The 19,982-nt window shown below is 49.2% G+C and overlaps 1 protein-coding gene across 12 annotated transcripts in view; it reads right to left on the reverse strand.

Moving 5' to 3' along the window:
• SUN1 (Sad1 and UNC84 domain containing 1) overlaps positions 1 to 19,982 on the reverse strand; it is a 53,019-nt gene that overhangs the window by 15,620 nt on the left and 17,417 nt on the right. For 7 of the 12 annotated variants that reach the window (XM_059898003.1, XM_059898006.1, XM_059898004.1 and 4 more), the window contains 12 exons: positions 15,228 to 15,377; positions 13,671 to 13,855; positions 12,712 to 12,738; positions 12,423 to 12,608; positions 6,794 to 6,991; positions 6,247 to 6,330; positions 5,884 to 5,994; positions 4,646 to 4,744; positions 4,013 to 4,106; positions 3,377 to 3,435; positions 3,082 to 3,227; positions 2,051 to 2,227 (listed from right to left, as the gene is read on the reverse strand). In XM_059898003.1, coding sequence (XP_059753986.1) covers positions 2,051 to 2,227; positions 3,082 to 3,227; positions 3,377 to 3,435; positions 4,013 to 4,106; positions 4,646 to 4,744; positions 5,884 to 5,994; positions 6,247 to 6,330; positions 6,794 to 6,991; positions 12,423 to 12,608; positions 12,712 to 12,738; positions 13,671 to 13,855; positions 15,228 to 15,377 — 1,516 coding nt within the window. Of the gene's footprint in view, positions 1 to 2,050; positions 2,228 to 3,081; positions 3,228 to 3,376; positions 3,436 to 4,012; positions 4,107 to 4,645; positions 4,745 to 5,883; positions 5,995 to 6,246; positions 6,331 to 6,793; positions 6,992 to 12,422; positions 12,609 to 12,711; positions 12,739 to 13,670; positions 13,856 to 15,227; positions 15,378 to 17,611; positions 17,688 to 19,982 lie in introns of all 12 variants that reach the window. The other 5 variants (XM_059898002.1, XM_059898001.1, XM_059897998.1 and 2 more) reach the window with 5 other exon arrangements.

Genomic DNA, 19,982 nt, shown 5'->3' on the forward strand with positions numbered 1-19,982 from the left:
CAAAGAACACCTGCACATTCTGAACAACTAAAATCCGGTCAGAAAGAAAAACAGGAAGTCATTATATACTCTTATTACAGGAGTTTCATTCACTGATTTATACCCCATCTCATTCCAAAATATAACCACAATGACTTATAAAAATAGAAGATGACAAATCAGGTAAAACGAAGCTAAAGGACGAAGGGCCACTGGGAGGACGACCCCAGGGCACTGGGACGTGGGAGGGTCAGCCGCTGGACTCGCTGCACGTCCTCACGGCCAGGCCGGGCCTCCTACTGCACAGCCCGCCGGCCCTGGGCACAGCGGGACGGCCTCTGCCCAGCACGGCGGCCACATGTGCCCCGGAGCACCTGATGTGTGGCTGGGGCAACTGAAACAGAAGCTAAATGTTACTTAGTGTTAATTTTTTTTTTGGGGGTGGGGGGCTGTGCCTCGGGGCTTGTGGGATCTCAGTTCCCAGACCAGGGATTGAACCCGGGCCACGGCAATGAAAGCGCCGAGTCCTAACCACCGGGCCGCCAGGGAAGTCCCTAAGTGTTAATACTTTAAACTCGCACAGCCACATGCAGCAGGCGGCCCACTCTCCTGGAGACACACGTGGGATAAACCTGTGCCAGCCGCTCAGGGAAGGATAGCAGGTAGTCAGCACGCTGACCACCAGTGTGTGGCAGCCGCAGAACCAAGCTTCAGTCTGCCAGGGTCACCGTCACAAGCATACCTGAACAGGGGTAAGTGGTGGAGGACAGCGTGGGAAGGATGAGCTAAATCTGCACTCAGCTCATCACATCTCGAATCTCATTTTAAAATGAGGAACAGAACACTCCTGACGGTGTTAACTGGATCTCACTGAAATCATCTCAGTTCTACGGCTGAGAAGCCAAAAATAAGCAACTAGTGAGGAATCAACGCAGGACACCAGGTGGCCTTTGGATGTGAGAACCCCAAGCAGGCACCCGGGGGCCACGCAGAGAAGGTGGAACAAGCCTAGTAACTTTGGGATCCCAGTGCCTGTCAGCACGTTACAGGGACCCAACCAGAATCGAGACGATTCACACATTCTGCCCCCAACAGGTGTGAGAACACAGTGGATTAAGCCAGCAACAGCTACAAACAGGGGCGCACGCTGATGCCGGGACAGGTGAGCAGGAGGGTGGGAACACTGAGCCCAGTCAGGAAACAGCCGGCAAGGGGCACCCACCCCGAGACAAGTCGAGGCAGGCTCCGGCGAAGCCAGGCAGAGCCAGGCTGCTCGAGAGCACGGTGGGGCCGTGGGGAGCCCTGAGGGGTCCGCAGGCCAACAAGACATGCGTGATCAGGGGTGGAGGGTCCCCTCCAGTTGGAGTGCCAACAGTTGGGTGGGTAGTGGGCTCTTTGCTGAGAAAACAGGATCAGGGAAAAGCATTTGTGGAGACAAGGGGCAACGCCTATTTTAAAGATTTCAATCCAAAATACCTAAATTAAATCATTGTGGAACTTAAGAAAATAAACATCAGTTTTGAGGAAAATGGACTGACAAGCCTTTCCTTGAGAACCAAATAAATGAGACACGTATATACAGGCCTACGGTTTCATAAGGAATAGTAGTTACTCAACTATTTCATGATCTTGAGATATTTTAAATCACAAATTTGAGCTTTTCAGTTCAGTGCCAGAAAAATTTCATTCAATTGTGTTCAATCCATTCACCAATTAAAACGCAGGCTAGGGACACCCGTCTGTCCCGCCGCAGCCTGACCTCACTCTTGGGCGTCACCCACGCGCCTCCACCCCCTCCCCCAACTCCGCCTGCTCCCAGAGTGCACCCCACCCCCTACCCTGGCCTCAGACGTGGCATCTCCTCCGGGGGCGCCTACCGCAGCTCCCCGCCACTGCAGGCCAGGAACCCACACTGCCATCCATGCGGCCACCCCTCACTGCAGGGCCCTCCTGTTCCTTGTCCCCAGAAGGAAAACACAACCCCCGAGAACTCCAAGGTGGCATCACCTGGGAGCCCGACAGCCCACCAGTGCCAGCCCCCTTGAGATGCTGCCCCCACCACGCTCCTCACCAGGGGCGACACCCCCTCATTGCTGCCATCTGCCCGGTCCACCCGCGCCTGCAGTTTCTGGAGCAAGGCTGACAACTCTCCAAGCTTCTTGTCATGGCTGTGACACTGTCCCGACAATGCAGCCACCTGCCCTTCCACTTCACTCATCCGATGCCAGTGGAAAACCTCATCGCCAACCTGAAACGGTAAGAAGTTCCAAAGGTGACACAAACGAGAAGGTCAACCTGGCAAAGGAGAGTACAGTACAGGATAAGTCGAAACAACGAAACAGAGCGTTACAGTAAAACGTCAACTATGACACACACACACCCCCAAAGGAAAAGATATGAAAATGTTCGTCATTCGTGATTTCCTTTACGTGGCAGACTATGGGTGGTTTTATTTTCTTCTTTATGCTTTCTGTATTTTCCAAAGTAATGAAAACTTTTTTTTAATGAAAATGAACTAAATAATGAGACCGCTTGAAATACAGGCACACCTCGCTCTACTGCATTGTTCACAAATGAAGGTCTGTGGGGACCCTGCGTCCAGTGAGTCTGTCCTCGCATCTTCCCAACAGCATCTGCTCACTCTGTGTCTCTGTGTCACACTTTGGTAATTCTCAAAATATTTCAAACCCTCCGCCAGCCAAAAGATTACAACTCATTAAAGGCTCAGATGATGGTTAGCATTTTTTAGCAATGAAGTATTTTCAATAAAGGCCTGTACATTATTTTTTTAGACGTAATGCTATTGCACACTTAACAGACTATAGTACAGTGTAAAGATAACTTTTATATGCACCAGGAAGCCAAAATATTCGCGTGATACTGGAGCTGAACACGCAGTATCTCTGAGGTGTGCCTGTATGCATTACTTGAATTGTTTCGGAACATTTAAGGAGCTGTAAGACATGCTTATTTGACATTTTAAAATATTTTCTAAAACAGAGTGCCCAACTGACCTACCTTGTAGTTTACAAGTAGTATGGAAACTTACGCTGGAGAACACAGATTGGCAACGCCAGGGAAGAGCGCATCCTAACTGATTACCTGCAGAGGCTGGTTCGGGTGGGAAGTGTCGGGTGTGAGCGTGGTCCTGGGGTCATCCACCCCCTGTGCTCTGTGGCTGTGCATCCAGTTTAACACAGGCAGGAGTGAAAGGACATCACCCTGGCCCCATAATGAAATACTTGCACCTTGAAGGAGAGAAAAAGCAACCGTATACACCTGTACATACAGTGCTTTTCAAAAGGTGTACTTAAATGTTCAATTCTTTCACTGATTTACATATATATGCATGTGTACATATTAGTCATCTTAGGTAACAAAGTAAAATTTTACTTACCTAGTAAAAGTAATAGTGGAATGAGCAAGATTAAAAACTTGCAAATATTTCGAAGGCACCTAGGAATAAAAAGAAAAACATTTAACTTGGAAAAAGTAGAAGGCAGGGCTCACCATTCTGTATGACCTCTCTAGATAATTTTATACAAAATACCCCCTCCCTAATTTAAAGTGGAAGTCCACAGGCTGAGAAACGCAGTTAGTTTTATCCACAAGGTAAGTGGCTGCTTGAAGGAAAACCTGGCCACACGGTGGTGTCTTCCGGGCCCACGTGAACAACCCAGCAGGTCAGTAACTGCCAACGCGCCGGGCTGGGAGCACAGGAGGGCACTCAAGGACCTTGGTCATCGACCCACCGAGGCAACCCGGCGCTGGGGCAAGTGCGCCAGAGGGTCCAGGTCTCGTCCCGAGCACACCCGCCCGGCTGTGTAATCTTGGACGTGTCACTTAAACTCTGCACACTCCGGTTTTCTTCAAGGATGACACCTGCCTTTCCTTTCTCACAGGAGTGGTTTGAAAAATTAAGAATATGAAAGCACTTTGCAAAATATAAAATGATTAAATCAAATGATACCACGAAATTAGCACAAAATCAGTTCTTTAAAACACCAAGCTGACATGATATCAGTTTCCTTACCTTGTAAGAAGAAACACATTCAGCCAAGAAACCAAAGTAACAAACTGGTACCATCCAATCCCAAGCCACCAGAATACTTCAGATGCTGCCTTCCCTAAAAGAGAAAACACCAAACATTCTAAGGAAACGTTCTTAGGAAAACCAAACTCCTAATGGACTGGTTTTGTGAAGGCCAAGCTAGCAGCATAAGGAAATATACTAACAGATGCTTTGAAAGTATATTAAGATGAAGTTAGGGATGAAGTATATTAGGACAATGCTTAGTCATCACAGCAGGAATATCCATAACTCAAACACTGGAACGTAAATAAGCCACAAAGCAATATGTCATACACAAGACAAGATACAAAAGAGTAAACAACAAACCCATGCGTTCGTTCTCAAGTACAGTAAAACCAAGCAGCTAGACTTACAACAGCACCCAATACACTGGAGAAACAATGAATGCCATGCAGCCAAAAGCACAGTATGTTAGCACTGCTAAGTAATAAAGGATGGAACACGTTACATCAAGGGTCAAAGCATGTAAACCGAAAATGAAATGTTTACTTGGTTAGGTGAACAGTTTACTGCAGGTGCTTAACTGCCAACAGCCTAGGAGCGAACGCTAACACGGAAAGCCAAAATAACCACCTGGAGCGGCCACCGCCAACCACAGCACCGATGACACCGTCCTGGACACAAACCCTCCCGTGGCTCCGACCTCGCACAGCGCCTGCACCGAGAAGTGACCTGTGCCGGAGAAGATGTGGGCGGGAGGGGCACCTTCAAACACCAGCCCCACAGTCCCGACGCGGCAAGAGACACCCACCGTGTGGCACTGTACCAAAATCCTCTCGCATCAGACAGTCAAGAGTCTCTCCTCAAGAAAAACAATCGACTACTTGAAGTCCAAGCAAGATACTGAAACTAACTTATGAAAACCCTGCTCTGTGTCTGAACAGTTTTCACTCGCTTCTGCCTGTAGACACGCAGGACGTAAAATGCAGACGTTTCCTATAAACCCGCGGGAGCTGGCTGGCAGCTGCCCTGCACGTGTGCACAGCTGCTGCTGGCAGAATGGGTATTGGAAAGACAGCGCAATCGTTTAAAGCAAGTAAGATTCCGTGGACACCAGCAGTTAACATGCTCTGGGTGAGACAAGGGTTACTCAAACAGCAAGATGAAAATCTTCCTACAGCCCGGTGAAAAAGTATTTTGGAATTATAACCGGTAGTCCCACTGGATGACAAAATAAAACACAATAAACTTTATACCGAACGTCACACATTATATAAAGCAGAAAACTGCTCGTGAAATCAATTGTTTTCATTTTTTAAGAGTGACCGCTGGAAGTAATACACCCACACCAGCATTTACGTGTTGACTCCTGAAAACATTAAGCAATTCCAACATGGCTGACGTGCAAAGAAACATGGTGTAAGAGGATTTTTTTAAAAAATCTATTGCTTTATGCTTACCAATTAACAGTTAAGAGACAACAAATTTTGAAGTTCAGCTTTTAAAGAAAGCTGCTATAAAGGCACCCTTCGGCAAGACACTGACAGGTGCAAACTGGATTTCTCCATAGCACCCCGGCTGCACAGGCTCAGGACGTGGCCCGTTTCCTGGGTGCGGGCCAACCATCCCCCATGCAGGACACAGCTTCTTCTAAGCCGTTCATTTCACCTCAAATACGTTACTTTCCATATGCTTAATTTATACTAAATACGCTTACAAAGAAGCTTTTCAAGAGCAATATTCTCCATATTTTAAGAGTTATTATTTTCCTGTTTTTACTGAACACCTGAATTCCAAACACAAAGAAACAATGAACAAGGAGCATTTGTGAAAACACGACAGAAACAAAACACAAAAGCGCGAGAGACAACCTGCATGGGACAAGGCGAGCCCCACGGTCCCTGCCAGCCCTCCTGGCCTTGAGGGCTGCGAGCGGGTGGCGGTGCGTGTTTCCAGGTGCTTCCTCCCCTTACAGTCATCGCCTGTGGGGTGGGACAAGCAGTTAATTGGACAGATGAACACGCAAACCCTGTCAATCTCAACGGTGTGCAGCAACGGCAGTTTGAAAAAACTAGGAAACTCAATTATGAAAAACCAAAATCCCAGCCAGTGCCCCCTGGTGGCTGTAGGCTCCTGGTGTGAAGTGGGGTAGCGAGAGCCCTGGCCCCGTCCTAACCAGCGGGGCCCCAGGACGGCCTGAAAGGAGGGCACAGGTGCGGCCGAGCCATACTTACACAGCGACGCCCCGTTTGCACGGAGGTGGCCGTCCTCGCCGAGGGGCTCTCTCATATTCATCCTCCCACAGTGACTGGAGTGAGCTGCAACACAGGCGAGAGGGGCCTGAGCCCGGGGCAGGGGCTCTGCAGAGTGGCCGTGGGAGTGCAGGCCGGGAGCGAGGTAACCGCCTCGCTCAGGAAACGTCGTCAAGTCCCGCCAGCCCGGGGCATGCCCTGACCACCACACGGGATGGGCCCGCTTCAAACATTTTTGAAACATTTTAAATGCCAGTCAGATAAATTTTTTGCTTTAAAAAAGGTCGTAAGAATAAAAAGATGAGTGTATTAACTTTTTATTTAATGTTTAAACCCTGATCAACTTCCAGGAAACATCCAGAACTGCACAAAGAACAGGAAGAGAGATGCACAGCAAGGCCGCGAAAGCGAGAGGCCGCGAACGACGCGAGGAGAGGGCGTGAGCGAAGCGCCACGCGGGGAAAAGAGTGTTTTCTCCACCTTGAAAGCTCTATTTGGTGGAAAAAGGAGGAAGAAAGTATTTAAATACCTTTTGATTCATGGCTTTTTGACTCACAGCTTTTTGATTCACGATCTTTTGATTCATAACTTTTCAATTTGTAATTCTCTGATTCATAATTGAGCTTCATTAAAGCCACTTGGAAGAGCTGAACTAAGAACGAAGGAAAGGACGCCGAGGTGCGCGTGACCAGCGACAAGATGCTATCCCCGCAGCGAGCGGCGCGGCCTAGTGAGAAACCGTGCACACAGTTACTCCTCCGCAGCGCGCGCTCCCTGCTACGTCAGAGCCCGATTACTCACTTTGGACAAAGTGGAACCCACTTTTTTTTCGGCTGTGCCTCGCGGCTTGCAGGGTCTTAGTTCCCCAACCAGGGACTGAACCTAAGCCCGGGCAGTGAAAGCGTGGAGTCTTAACCACTGGACGGCCAGGGAATTCCCTGGAACCCACTTTTTTAAATGGACACCAGAGACACACGCTCGGGCCGAGTTGCAAACCAGCCCCATCCTGGAGCGCCAGCAGCACCACATCTCTCCCGCAGGCCGTCTTCCATAAAACATCCAATCTGAGGTCACTTCACCCCAATGCTGTTTACACACACGCTACCATCTTTAGAAATTGGCCAACGACTTCTCTTCCCTGACCTCCGGCCCAGCAATCCCACTGTGTTCCCGGCCTCGAGAAGGCCTGTCAGCGAGAAGCAGCCCCTTCAAGGACGTCCGCTACAGCACGTGCAGCAGGGTGCACAGAGACACCCGACGTGGCCACCTGAGGCTCAGTAAACTATGGAACGTCTTGCCAAAGTTGCCTGGCCATCCTCGGCTCCTTTTCCTCAGCACCTGGAGCACCAAGACAGACAGTGCGACCTCTATAACCCACAATGTGCAGGGTGACAGTCTGCAAATCACAGTGGCTAGAAATTTTTATTCTTAAAAAAGAGTTTCTAGAAACTGAGTTATCTGTAGTGAGCTGGATGAACCTAGAGTCTGTCATACAGAGTAAAGTAAGTCAGAAAGAGAAAAACAAATACCGTATGCTAACACATATCTATGGAATCTAAGGAAAAAAAGGTTTTGAAGAACCTAGGGGCAGGACAGGAATAAAGGCGCAGACACAGAGAATGGACTTGAGGACATGGGGAGGGGGAAGGGTAAGCTGAGACGAAGTGAGAGAGTGGCATGGACATACCTACACTACCAAATGTAAAATAGATAGCTAGTGGGAAGCAGCCGCACAGCACAGGGAGATCGGCTCGGTGCTTTGTGACCACCTAAAGGAGTGGGATAGGGAGGGTGGGAGGGAGACGCAAGAGGGAGGGGATATAGGGATATATGTATACGTATAACTGATTCACTCTGTTATACGGCAGGAACTAACACAACGTTGTAAAGCAATTACACTCCAATAAAGATGTTTAAAAAAAAGTTTCTTCACTGAGTGGCAGCTGAGGTATGAGGCCTGGTCCTGCACAGGGGCTCCACGGGACGGCCTGCAGACGGGGCTGCTTGCCGGCGTGCCCCAAAGCACAAACACCCAGCCCATCCACTCACCCCTGGCTCAGCTCCCTGAGTTTAGGGTACATGCGTGAGGCCAGCGGGGACTGGAGAGGTCTGAGCTGGAGTGATTTAGAAGAAATAAAATCAGAGTTTTTCCCCCCCAGATAGCCTGAATAAAGGAGTAGGCTATCTGTGAATTGGAGCCCTGAACCAAAACAAATGTAAACCTGGGGCCAGAAGCCACCAAGTGTCAGGGCCAACTCTGTGTTACCCAACTCACACTCTTCTTTGTTTTACACCGCAGTGTGAACTTTATACAGAGGTCGGACAAAAACAGAAAAATTCATGAAGAGGTAATGCAGGATCTGTCTCACTGACCATCAGTGACACTAAAATCCATTTTTCATTCATCAAATCGGCAACGTTTTAAAAGAACAAAAATATAAACACTTATTTAGCAAGAGTACATGGAATGGGGACCCTCACGTGGCCATAGGGGGAGGGCAATCCTGGTCAGTCTTTTGGGAAGTCAATTGGAAGAATCTATTTAAACTGAAATTGTACAAAATCTTCTTTTCTCAGCAGTGATAAGTATTTATTTAGAAGCTGCTGGGTGGAACACTTTTTAAAATATATTTAATTGCTAATTGTGGTTTCTTCAGGAGGACGGGCTCCGTCGGAGCTGCTCCCCCTTGAAGCCGGTCAGTAGTATTTCAGCTGCGCAGCTCAGAGGCCGAGCCGCAGCCGTGTCACGCCGTCCACTTCAGCCTTAGCTGCTCGGCAGTCACAGCCGTCAGACCCCGAAGTCAGCCAAGTTGGCCTGTCCCTCTCCCGGAAGCAGCAGATGTTTCTGTCCTTACTTCTCTAAAGACTGAGGCTGATTCAATTAGCAAAATTCTGCTCAAAGCAACCAAGACAAATGACAAAGTTTCAAAGGAATGACTTTTCATTCACTCATTCATTCATTCATTCAGACCTATCTTTTCTAAGTTAGTTTACATCTTCTACTGGGGGACGCAAGCATTGCCTTAGGCAAGAGAAAAAACACAGAAGTGTGTGTTTTCAGATTCCAATTCCCTGGGTCCTTCTGTGCGGTTAGCCCAGGGGCCAGGGAGGCCCGAGGCGCACCGGCCCACGTAGGAGCGCCTTTTGGCAGAGCCGGGTCTCCCGGGTCTCCAGTCCCTACAGGTTTCTCACACAGATGCCAATCCTCACAGGAGTACTGAATCTGTTCATCTGTACGCGTCCTATCAGCATCTTGCTTTGTTGAGCACTGTTCGATGTCCCAGGGAAAACACATGGAAGGCTTTTAAAGCCTTTCTGATGTGGCCCAGAAAATCACGTTTTGTCAACAACGCACTCAACCTGAACCTCAAAAAGTTTCAGAATCAGAAACTACGTGGCTCAGGCGGGATGAATGATGTTTAACGTACCTATGCTACTTCTGGCCTGCCTACCCCGAAGATTTGTGCACATACACAAATACACCCAAAGAAAACACTGCTTTTAAAAGTGTACAAACAAGAAAGCCTGAATGTCCACCTAGACACTGACTAAACAAATTTCGATACAACCATAAATGCAATATTAGACAGGCATCAAAAAGAATGAAGTTCATCGCAATTACCATTTAAAATGAAAAAAACTGCAAAACCATGTACTTGAAGTAAAGACAAAAACACACTCCATGTTTCTGTAGGAACATGAAAGCAAAATTCAGGTGGTGCTTACACAACACTGCGAAATGCCAGTGGACTGTACGCTTTAAAATAGTTGGTTGATTTCATGTTATATGACTTTCACCTCATTAAAAAGGCAGGAGAACCCACAATGAACAGGATTAGCTGCAGCTCCCTCCAAAAGCGAAACCAGACAGGGACTGGGGAGGGACAAGGGGAGACTTAATTCATCTATTAAATAAATAGATAAATTTAAAGGTTTAAAGATTTCACAATGAGAATGTAAGAAAAAGAACAAAAAGAAAGGAAATGTGGAGTGGGGGTTAACTTGTGATTGTGAAGAGTTACCCACATTTTGAGTAAATATGCTTATGTAACAAATTCATGCGGTGTGACCTCAACCACGCAATAAGAGTGAAAAGCCTCTGGGTGTAGGCTATGGGGGATTTTAATTTTCTTCCTTGCACAGCTCTGTGGTTTTCAAAAGTTCTTTGATAAATGTTTTACTCAAATAATTAGAAACAAATTTTTTCAAAGGTAATAAATTAGCATGGGCTCTACAAACCACTGCTATAATCTAAAAGAGCAAGGGGCATGATAAGAATAGAAGCCCAAAGCAACTAACAGTATAGTAACTTGTTTACTCCGCCAAAATACTCAAGACCGATTTAAGCAGGAAGTGGGATGAGTTTCCAGAAGCTGCCACCAAAGCTACTACGGCTGACCTTCCCTCTGAAGACACAGCAACCGCAAAGCTGGGCTCAGGCCCACCATCCCCCATGCTGTCAGAACAAGTGGCTGCATTGTTGGTGACGCAGACGGAGCTGGGGGAGAGCAGCAGACACTGCCACAGACAGGCGGCGACCTGCGAGCACCACAACTCCACCAGGTACCGTTTGTGGAACGTGCTTTTACCCTGAGAAGGGTGTTATGCTCAACTCAGCAACGGCACACTTCAAAATGCAGCCTCAAAACCCGATACACAGCATGTCAGGTACGGAGTCTCGGCCCTGGGAGAGCACTCAGAGGACACAGCGTCTCAGGGAGGGCGCCCTGCAGGCGAGATGCCTGGGGCCAGGTCCAAGCTCCATCACTTACCAGCAAGTGTCTGAAGCTGGCTGAACCTCAGTTTACCGGTCTGTACAATGAGGGTGACAACCGTTCAGCGGGGCTGCTGTGAGGGTCAGTGAGGACATGGGTACAGAGCGCGGGGGCAGAGTGAGCGCTCAGCGATGCTGGTCTCCACAGCACCCACACGATCCAGAAACTGCTACAGAGGAAACCCTCATATTGATTCTGCCACCCCCTTCCCCTCACTGTGTTCCCACACTGCTCTACTAACGCTAAGGAGGTCGGTAACACTACAGCAGCCAAAACCAGAAGGTCTAGCCACAAGGATGAGATGCCAAAATAGAAATAACTGTCAGTCCAGGTACCATCCTTCATTATGTCAAAAATCATCATTTGAGAAGTATGAACTGGGCACCCTCGTGCGCAGGGCACAGCCAGGAACACAGGGAGTGGGCAGACGGCGCCCTGCCCTCCTGCACTGTCCCGTACAGACCCTGCTCACCCGCCCGAGCATGTCCTCCGGCTCTGCCACGCAGTCCAGGGCTCAGATTAAAGAGACGAGGTACCAAGGGCTTGGAAACAAGGCGACACATGTTTCAAGTCGAGGGCTCCCAGCCTCCCTATGTGTTCCCTTAAGGCGAACAGTGATCACAGCAGCCGCGGAGCCCCGAGCCTGGAGGGGCACCTTGGTCACACGGTGGCCCCCGGAAGGGCCTCTGTAGCTGTGCTCTCCCCAGGGGCCCAGCAGCGAGGCCGACTCAGTCTGGCCCAGGTGTTGATCAGAGCCGGGAACGTGGCCAGGCCCCGGCCCTCTGTGGTCAGGCAGGCGCACCGGGGTCCCAAGGGCCTCCTCTGGTGGTCAGTGGGGCCAAGGTTGCCCCGTGAGACCTTTCACCATGCCTGCCACCCTCCCAAACAAGGCTGGTGTGCCATGTGCCCCCCAGAACCCGCACACTCCCGGTGAGCTGCCCCTGCGGTCACGGACTCTCACCCACAACAGAGACCAGAGAGAACACGTCCCTGCCTCAAGCATCACTGCCTCCCACCCTGACTCCCTGGGCGCCTGGAGTCTGCGCTCCCAGGAAAAGAAGGAGCGTCTGCAGGTGACCGCACAGCCCACAGGTCCAGTTCAGGACAAGGTTTCTCCTGCTTACGCCAAGTTCAAATTTATGGAATTCCAAACACTCCCAGGTACAAAAAGACCAACCACATCAAATGTAAGTTGAGAGAGGAGGGAACAGAGGTAATTTTTGGTGCATCTCTTAAACTTTTAAAGGATAACTTTGAGTTCGAGTCTACAGTAGAAACAGTGCAGACACTGAGGCTTATAAGACATGGTTGATAAAAAGAAAAAGAAATATCTAATATTTGGATGCGAACTCTTTTTCTAACTTTTAAAAGAGCAAGACTTACGTTTTTGACTCCTATCCCTCGAGTAAATCCTTGAGGCCGGGCCACGGGCAGCGGAGTACGCGGTGAGCGCGCCTTTGCGCTCGGAAAGGAGGCTGCAGTCGCTGCAGGTGTAGCCGTTGCTCCCCGCTGCTTCTACGGCCCCTGCGGCCACATCGCCGTTTCCCTGAATGGCAGCTTTACTCCCACCTGAAGTTTGCAAAAAGGAGATGGAACCCGCTTATTACAATCTGCAAACACCTAACTAAAACCTCCATCTTGAAAAATGTGGGGAAGAAAAGGACAAAATTACCTTGAAGCTCTCCATCATCGTCAAGACCTAAAACACACACATATATTTTTGCTGTTGAGCTCAGATTATCGAAAGAGAACAAAATACACAAACTCAAAAGTAAAGGTTACAGTGGTTAATAAATCAGCATCATGGCACTGGTCAAGATTGACTTCCTACAACGCCTAGAATTAACAGAAATTTCTCCATGTATATGCAGATGCTTGCTTTCAATTCCAGGTGAAAGTACATCTCTGGAGAAAATACCTCCCCACACACTCTGTTCTCACGCACTCCCACACTGTCTACACACACACCCCCATGCTGTGCACAGAAGAACAGGCAGGAACCTCAGCACCAGCACACTCGCCTCCTCTGCTGCCCGGGAGCTACTCTGCTAGTGAGCAAAACCGAATACGAACTCCAGGGCTTCCCAAATCAGCACATAAGATTTCTGGAACGAATCTAATCTTTGAATCTTCTCAGAAGGGCCAACCGGAACATCAAGTGGACACAAGCAGCTTTGCGGCCCCTCGAAGCCATGGCCCCTGTGGCCATCGAGTACTCCACAGGGAGGACTGGGGTCACGCTGCTGCCTTAGTCAATCCAGGTCACAAGCCACATCATTTCCTAGTGTCAATTCGTCTATACTAGATGCTTTCCAATGAGACAAAAATTGCTGTCTGGAACTTGAAATCATGCTGGTGAGTTTACCAATGACTTTGCTTAAACATCCCACAAAAGTCATGCATTTAGACACACAGAGTTAATCAGACTGCCCTGACCACTCCACTCCATCTTCCATATCACGACACACGATCGGCAGCTGGAAGCAGTTTCCCTGCATTTCCAATCTCAGTCCAGAGGAAGGCCTCCAGACTTCCTGGGGCTCCTTCCCCCCAGTAAGGGGAAAAGGGACAACCCGGCCATGACGCCCCTTCTTCCCAGAAGAAGCGGAGAAACCACTGGAGGTGACTCACCCCAGAAGTGGTCCACTTTGGTCTGCTCGCGGATCAGAGACTCGTCCAGCACAGGAGGCCGCAGACAAGCCGCAGCCCGCATGGCACTGGAGCCGCTCTGGCTGACGGCCAAGGACAGGACCTTCCTTGAGGTGTGGTTGATACTAAATGCCGGCTTGTGTGCACTGCTGCGCTGTTTTGCTAGTCTAAAAAGGAAGGAGAAAGGAACAAGTCTACAGACTTTTTCTAGTAAATACAAATGATTACATTTTACCAACACAAAATCTCTGCCTGACAATGAATATACTACTGTTAAGGCAACGTGCTCTTATGCCCTTTCTGCTGTAATGAGACATCTGTTAATCTAAAAAAGGAATTGTTAAGCTGGGCTCAAGAACTCCTCCTAAAATTGTACACACAAAGTAGTTCTCAGATTATTTGGGGCCTCATGACCCAAAAGTGGTTCAAACTAAAAACAACCTAAGAATAAAAGTGACCTATATTTTGAAATTATATGATTTATAAATTTAGTGTCCCCCCCACCATTTAAAACAAGTAACTGCATCCATCCGCACTGTTTCTCAGTCACTAGTAAAGGCGGAACTGCGTCAAGTACAGCGAGGAGAGGCTGTCACCAAAATCCTTTCTGTACTGGATCCACCACAAGGATGGAGACAAAGCCCTTGAAGACCCTCCCCACTGAGGGAGCGAGAAGTGAGCAAAAGGCAGGGAGCAGAGACAGGAAGGCCCCCATGAGCAGGTGCACCAGGAAACCTGGTCCCAGTGTTGCCCGGGGACAGAGAACCAGCCTGTTACAGCCGTGGTTCCCACAGCAGTACCTGCATGAACACCCCAAACCAGGATATCCAAGAACCTCACTGCAAATGAATCCCAGGTGGCTGCGGGGCGAGCAGTGTGTGAGTGTGAACCACAGATGGGGAGGTGCCGCCACAGACACCAGCGCCCAGCCTTGCTGTCAGGCCAGTGTCCCGTCACCTCTCAACAGCCACCGTCCCACTCCCAAGAGTCGACCACTCACGCAGGAAACTCGTCACTCTTACGTGAGTGATGTTAAAGGAAAGCTGTTACTTTTATTCTTTATCTCTAAATGGTACAAAGATCCTGCACACTTTTGCTCCTTCTTGGGCACAAATAAGTGATGGGCACGTGGAGAGTTCAGAAATCAAGTGAACAGGACAATCATAAATACAGGTAAACATCTAAACTTCACACGTGTATCTTTCAGTTCACACAGATTTTATAAACAGATTTAAAGCACTAACAACACAGACACCTGCAGGGCCACATGATGATGGGTAGGGCTCCTCCCTTAACCGCTGGTGGGGCCCGCTACGCAGATGAGCTGGGAACACTTGCCCCGGACGGGAGGGGTGTCCGCCTCCCTCTTTACTCCAGCGCCAAACAACCCGCACACCCCAGCCCTGGTTTCAGCCTCATTCACAGTACAGCTACGACCATGTGTGCAGTTGTGTGTGTACACACATATCCGTAAATTCGAGAGAGTGAAGTCTTACAGACCGAAACCTCATGTGTTTGGTTTTAACTGTTTTCGCTCACCTGGCTGCTCTGTCCCCAGTGGGGCCATCCTCAGCGGCACGGGCTGTGGTGACCAGGCGCAAACTGCGGCGGGACATTCTTGGAGAATCAAATACAGGATCCAATTTGTGCTCAGTCTCGAAATCCAGAGCATCAGAAGAATAACTTGAACTAGAAGGAAAAAACCTCGTCATAAACACCGCTTACCGCACCACTTTTAAAACAAACAAATAACAAACAGAACGTGCAACCTAGTGTGAATTTTTAAAAACAGCACATGCCACAACTAAAAGTCTGCATGCTGCAACAAAGATCCCGCATGCCGCAACTAAGACCCGGCGCAGCCAAAATAAATAAATAAATATTTTTTTAAAAAACGAAAAAAACAGCCATCACTATGTGAAGCCTTTCCGACAGAGCAAAAGCAAGCTGGCACCCAACTTGTTCAACAACTGATGCCCCTACATTTGCTCTGATCACAGCACATGTGAAATGAATCCCCCAGCTGCCTGGTGTTCAAGGCTACACCCGGCCCTGGGAAGTGCGTCAGGACGTGCTAAATTCACGAGACTCCCCACCTACAGGGAAGGAGGTCAACGTTGTTAGAAAATCATAACCATTTACTAGTAGACACTGCCTGATAAAGCAGTTAATGAGACAGTGACCACTACGTGACATTTAATCCGAGATCCCAGTAGGTCACTGAATGAATCAACGTAAGGAGAAAAGGAAAAGCCAGTGACTGAGCCACCAGCGCACTTCGCATTTAATTCATCATAAACCCAGAGACAAACTAGTACACAGAGAAGCCACTCCGTTACCTTTCCACGTAATTATCTTAAACCAAAACACAGATCCTGATTTAAAACAAAAAACAAAAAACAAACAAACAAAAAACACAGATCCTTCTGTGCTGTCAGCAAGTTTTCCAAATCCAGAAACGTGAGTCGAGAACCTGTTCTGTGCCTCCTTGGGGGCGGGGATCCTACAGACAGTCCAGCAGCCGGGGCCACCACACAGTGAGGACTCCACACCTCCAGGAGGTGAGCTCACAACCCGACAGGAAGGAGGAAGGTGAGAGAGGGAGGGAGAGGCCACGGCTGCCACAGGGAACAAAGCAGGCCAAGAGAAGAACTGCAGCCCAAGGCACAGAAGGTGGGGCTGCAAGAGAACCTTGGGCCTGGCTTCAACCAAAGGGCCTTCGTGCGCGTGCGTGCTAGAGGACGGCCTGCACCCTGGAGGCCCTGGGCAGGCCCTGCTGTGGCGGAGAAGGGAGCTCCAAACCCCTCAAGTAGTTTATCCACAGGAAGAGGTAGAGACGCTGGGGGCACGTCCAGTAGGCAGTGGGAGAACAGCCCCTGCTCAGGACAGCAGACCACCGGGCTAAGGATCTGGAAATCCACGGTAACCAGGGGTATCTGAGTAAAGTAAATGGACTTAAGAACATTTCCGCGTTTTATTTTATATTATAAAAATATTTTCAGAATCAAATTCATCATAAACTTATCAGATATGACACTAAAAACTGTTAAATCAAACCCTCAGAAAGTTATTACAAATTGCTTCAAGTTGTCATATCCATTTGAGGCGTCACACATAACTTCAGGAAAAGGTCCTCCTCAACTTGAGAGGCTGGAGTGGGGGCAAGAGAGAGGCTGCACTAACCCACACTGAGCAGCAAGGACGCTAAGCTCTACCTAATTTTAGTATAAAATATGCTTACTTTTCTTCCAAGATTATTTTTAGTATTTTACATAATTACAATTCTCGTTTAAGAACATTGTTATTTCAAGTCAGAATCTACCACGTAAAAATGGATCAATACCCCTCCACCATCTTCCTCTTAACCTAAGTCCTGGCTTTAGAGGACGGCCATTTATGAACTTGAACATCAAGAGAGGACAGTGCAGTTCAAGTCCACCGGCCTCTGTCAGGCCCCAGACCAGGTGTGTGTCTCGAGGAGCAACCTAGACAAATACGCAAACGTGCAGAAGGCAAGAAGCTGACGATGGCACCCGCACCCATCTCCCACCCACACATGCCCCAGAGGCTGCAACTCAGGGGACACGACAACGCTGCCAGTCTGGACAGGGTCCTGGCTTTCCAACACAGGACCTCTAACACAACGCCCCTGCCGGCAGAAGGGTGTTCCAAATACCTGTTACTTTGATTAGAGAGGGCCCTGGGAAGAAGCCAGTATAGCGGCTGTTTGTAAGAGCAAATGAGGGAGTTCCCCGGTGGCCTAGTGGTTAGGATTCCGTACTTTCACTGCCATGACCCCGGGTTCAATCCCTGGTTGGGGGACTGAGATCCTGCAAGCCGCGCAGCATGGCCAAAAAAAAGAGCAAACGACTGGGAAATGTCCATTAATAAGGGGATGATGAAATAAACTAGGATACATGTACCTTACGTAATGCAGTGAGGCCGTTAGAAAACATAAAAGATCTATATATACTGTCACAGAAAGACCTCCAAGATATACTGTTAAATGAAAAAAGAAATACTCTATTATCATCCTATTCATGTTTTTAAAAATATATATAACACAAAAGCACAGGGTTCAACCCCTGGTCGGGGAACTAAGATCCAGCAAGCTGTGCAGCAATGCCAAAATCAAATAAATTAAATATTCAATAATAAATAAAAGCACATATTACCAACACAGATGTGTAAGAGCACAGAAAAGACCTCCAAACCGGGAACAAGAGTTACCTCTGCAGCTGAAAGGAGGGAGGCACAGGGGTACTTCCACTCTGAGCTGGACAGTGCTCAGCTCAACAGACCCGGCAGCAGTGTTCACAGTTGGGGGGGGGGGGGAGGGAGGGAGAGGGGGAGGGAGAGGGGGAGGGAGAGGGGGAGGGAGAGGGGGAGGGAGAGAGGGAGGGAGACAGGGAGGGAGAGAGGGAGGGAGAGGGGGAGGGAGAGAGGGGGGGAGAGGGGGGGGAGAGAGGGGGGGAGAGAGGGGGGAGAGAGGGAGGGAGAGAGGGGGGGAGAGAGGGGGGAGAGAGGGAGGGAGAGAGGGGGGGAGAGAGGGGGGAGAGAGGGAGGGAGAGAGGGGGGGAGAGAGGGAGGCGGGGACCAACAGTTCTGTGCTGACTTCAGACCTGAATGTTGACAAGCGCCTCTGTCTGCATCCGAGGGGCTTTCCTGAGGCGTTGGGCGCCCACCCCACGACTCCGTGAGTGCTCCACCAGCTCCTGTGTTCTCCTGCCCTAGGCTGGGATCCCAACCATCATCTGTAACAGGTTCCCACAGACAGGTGCACCCAGGGCCCAGCAGAAAGATTCGAGTGTCTGATGGAGACACAGGACACCAGCACCGCCCCGAGGCAGCGCAACCTCATCACATGCCATGTTAAAGGTTACTTTATTTACTAATTTTTAAAATAAATTTATTTATTTTATTTTTGGCTGCGTTGGGTCTTCGTTGCTGCACGCGGGCTTTCTCTACCTGCTGTGAGCAGGGGCTACTCTTCGTTGCGGTACGCGAGCTTCTCCTAGAGCATGGGCTCTAGGCACGCGGGCTTCAGTAGTTGTGGCACACAGGCTCAGTAGTTGTGGCTCGCGGGCTCTAGAATGCAGGCTCAGCAGTTGCGGCGCACGGGCTTAGGTGCTCCGCGGCATGTGGGATCTTCCCGGACCAGGGCTCGAACCCGCGTCCCCTGCATTGGCAGGCAGATTCTCAACCACTGCGCCACCAGGGAAGCTCCTTTATTAATTTTTCTATAAAGCTGGGGTGGGGCACAAAATTTTAAACTGAGGTGTCTAATCCAGGATTAAAGAGAATTAAGTGACCAAACTAGGATATAAAAGAAGATAATATAGACAAAGACCCCAAATATAAAGTATAGATCTAATCCTTAAGAGTATAAGATTTTAGTTTAGTTCTCTCATCAACTATGCATTGTTCTTTTTAAAATGTCTGGTATTTAGATGCACTTTTATTTATTTGTTTGTTTTTGGCTGCACCACGAGGCTTGCAGCATCTTAGTTCCCCAACCAGGGATTGAGTCCTAACCACTGGACTGCCAGAGAATTCCCAAGATGCACTTTTAATTAAAAGGCTGGAAAAAATCTACCTCAGCTGAAAGCCGGATGGACACCAGGCAGCAATGAGCCGTGGAGTGGGCAGTGCGCCACCAGCGCTGAATTTGGCTATACTGTCAAAGGTGCAGCCGGTAACTGGGAGAGGGCATGTGGGCAAAGCAAGTCACACCCGGTGACAATTCTAAGGCTCTGCCCAAAGTCCTACCGTTCAGAGTACTGCTCTACCTGAGTACCTAACCCCAGCACTGCCCCTCTGAAGTCCCAGCCTCAAACCTCACCACCCATCATTGATGACCTTTCACCACAATGGTTCTCCTGCCTCACAGGGACCCCAACTCTGACTGTTGTCACAGCTACCCCCAGCTGTGTCCCCTGCCCTGTTGGCCTTCTGTCCCAGGGCCTGGCAACACTCTCACCTGGAAAAGCTCGACTGCCCTCCCTGTACGGCTCCAGACACTGCAAGCCCCCGGAGGGACTCCTACCAGTGAGGTCAACGCCCTCCCTGTCTCCCAGCCCAGCAGGTCCCGCCTGCCTAGCAACATGTGTGACAGTCACCTGCCCCAGACTCTCTCCTCTCCCCTCCTTCTACCTTGGGTTCTCAACACCTGGTATTCTGACTAGTTGTTCTAAAAATATCGTTATCTTTTAGATTTGCTTCAAAACAACCCACTGGGGAGGGGAGACCAAGTACTGGTAACTGTTGAAACTAAGTGAGAGGCGAAGGGGCTTA

Source organism: Balaenoptera ricei, chromosome 15 (genome assembly GCF_028023285.1).
Source record: "Balaenoptera ricei isolate mBalRic1 chromosome 15, mBalRic1.hap2, whole genome shotgun sequence".
NCBI lineage: Eukaryota > Metazoa > Chordata > Mammalia > Artiodactyla > Balaenopteridae > Balaenoptera > Balaenoptera ricei.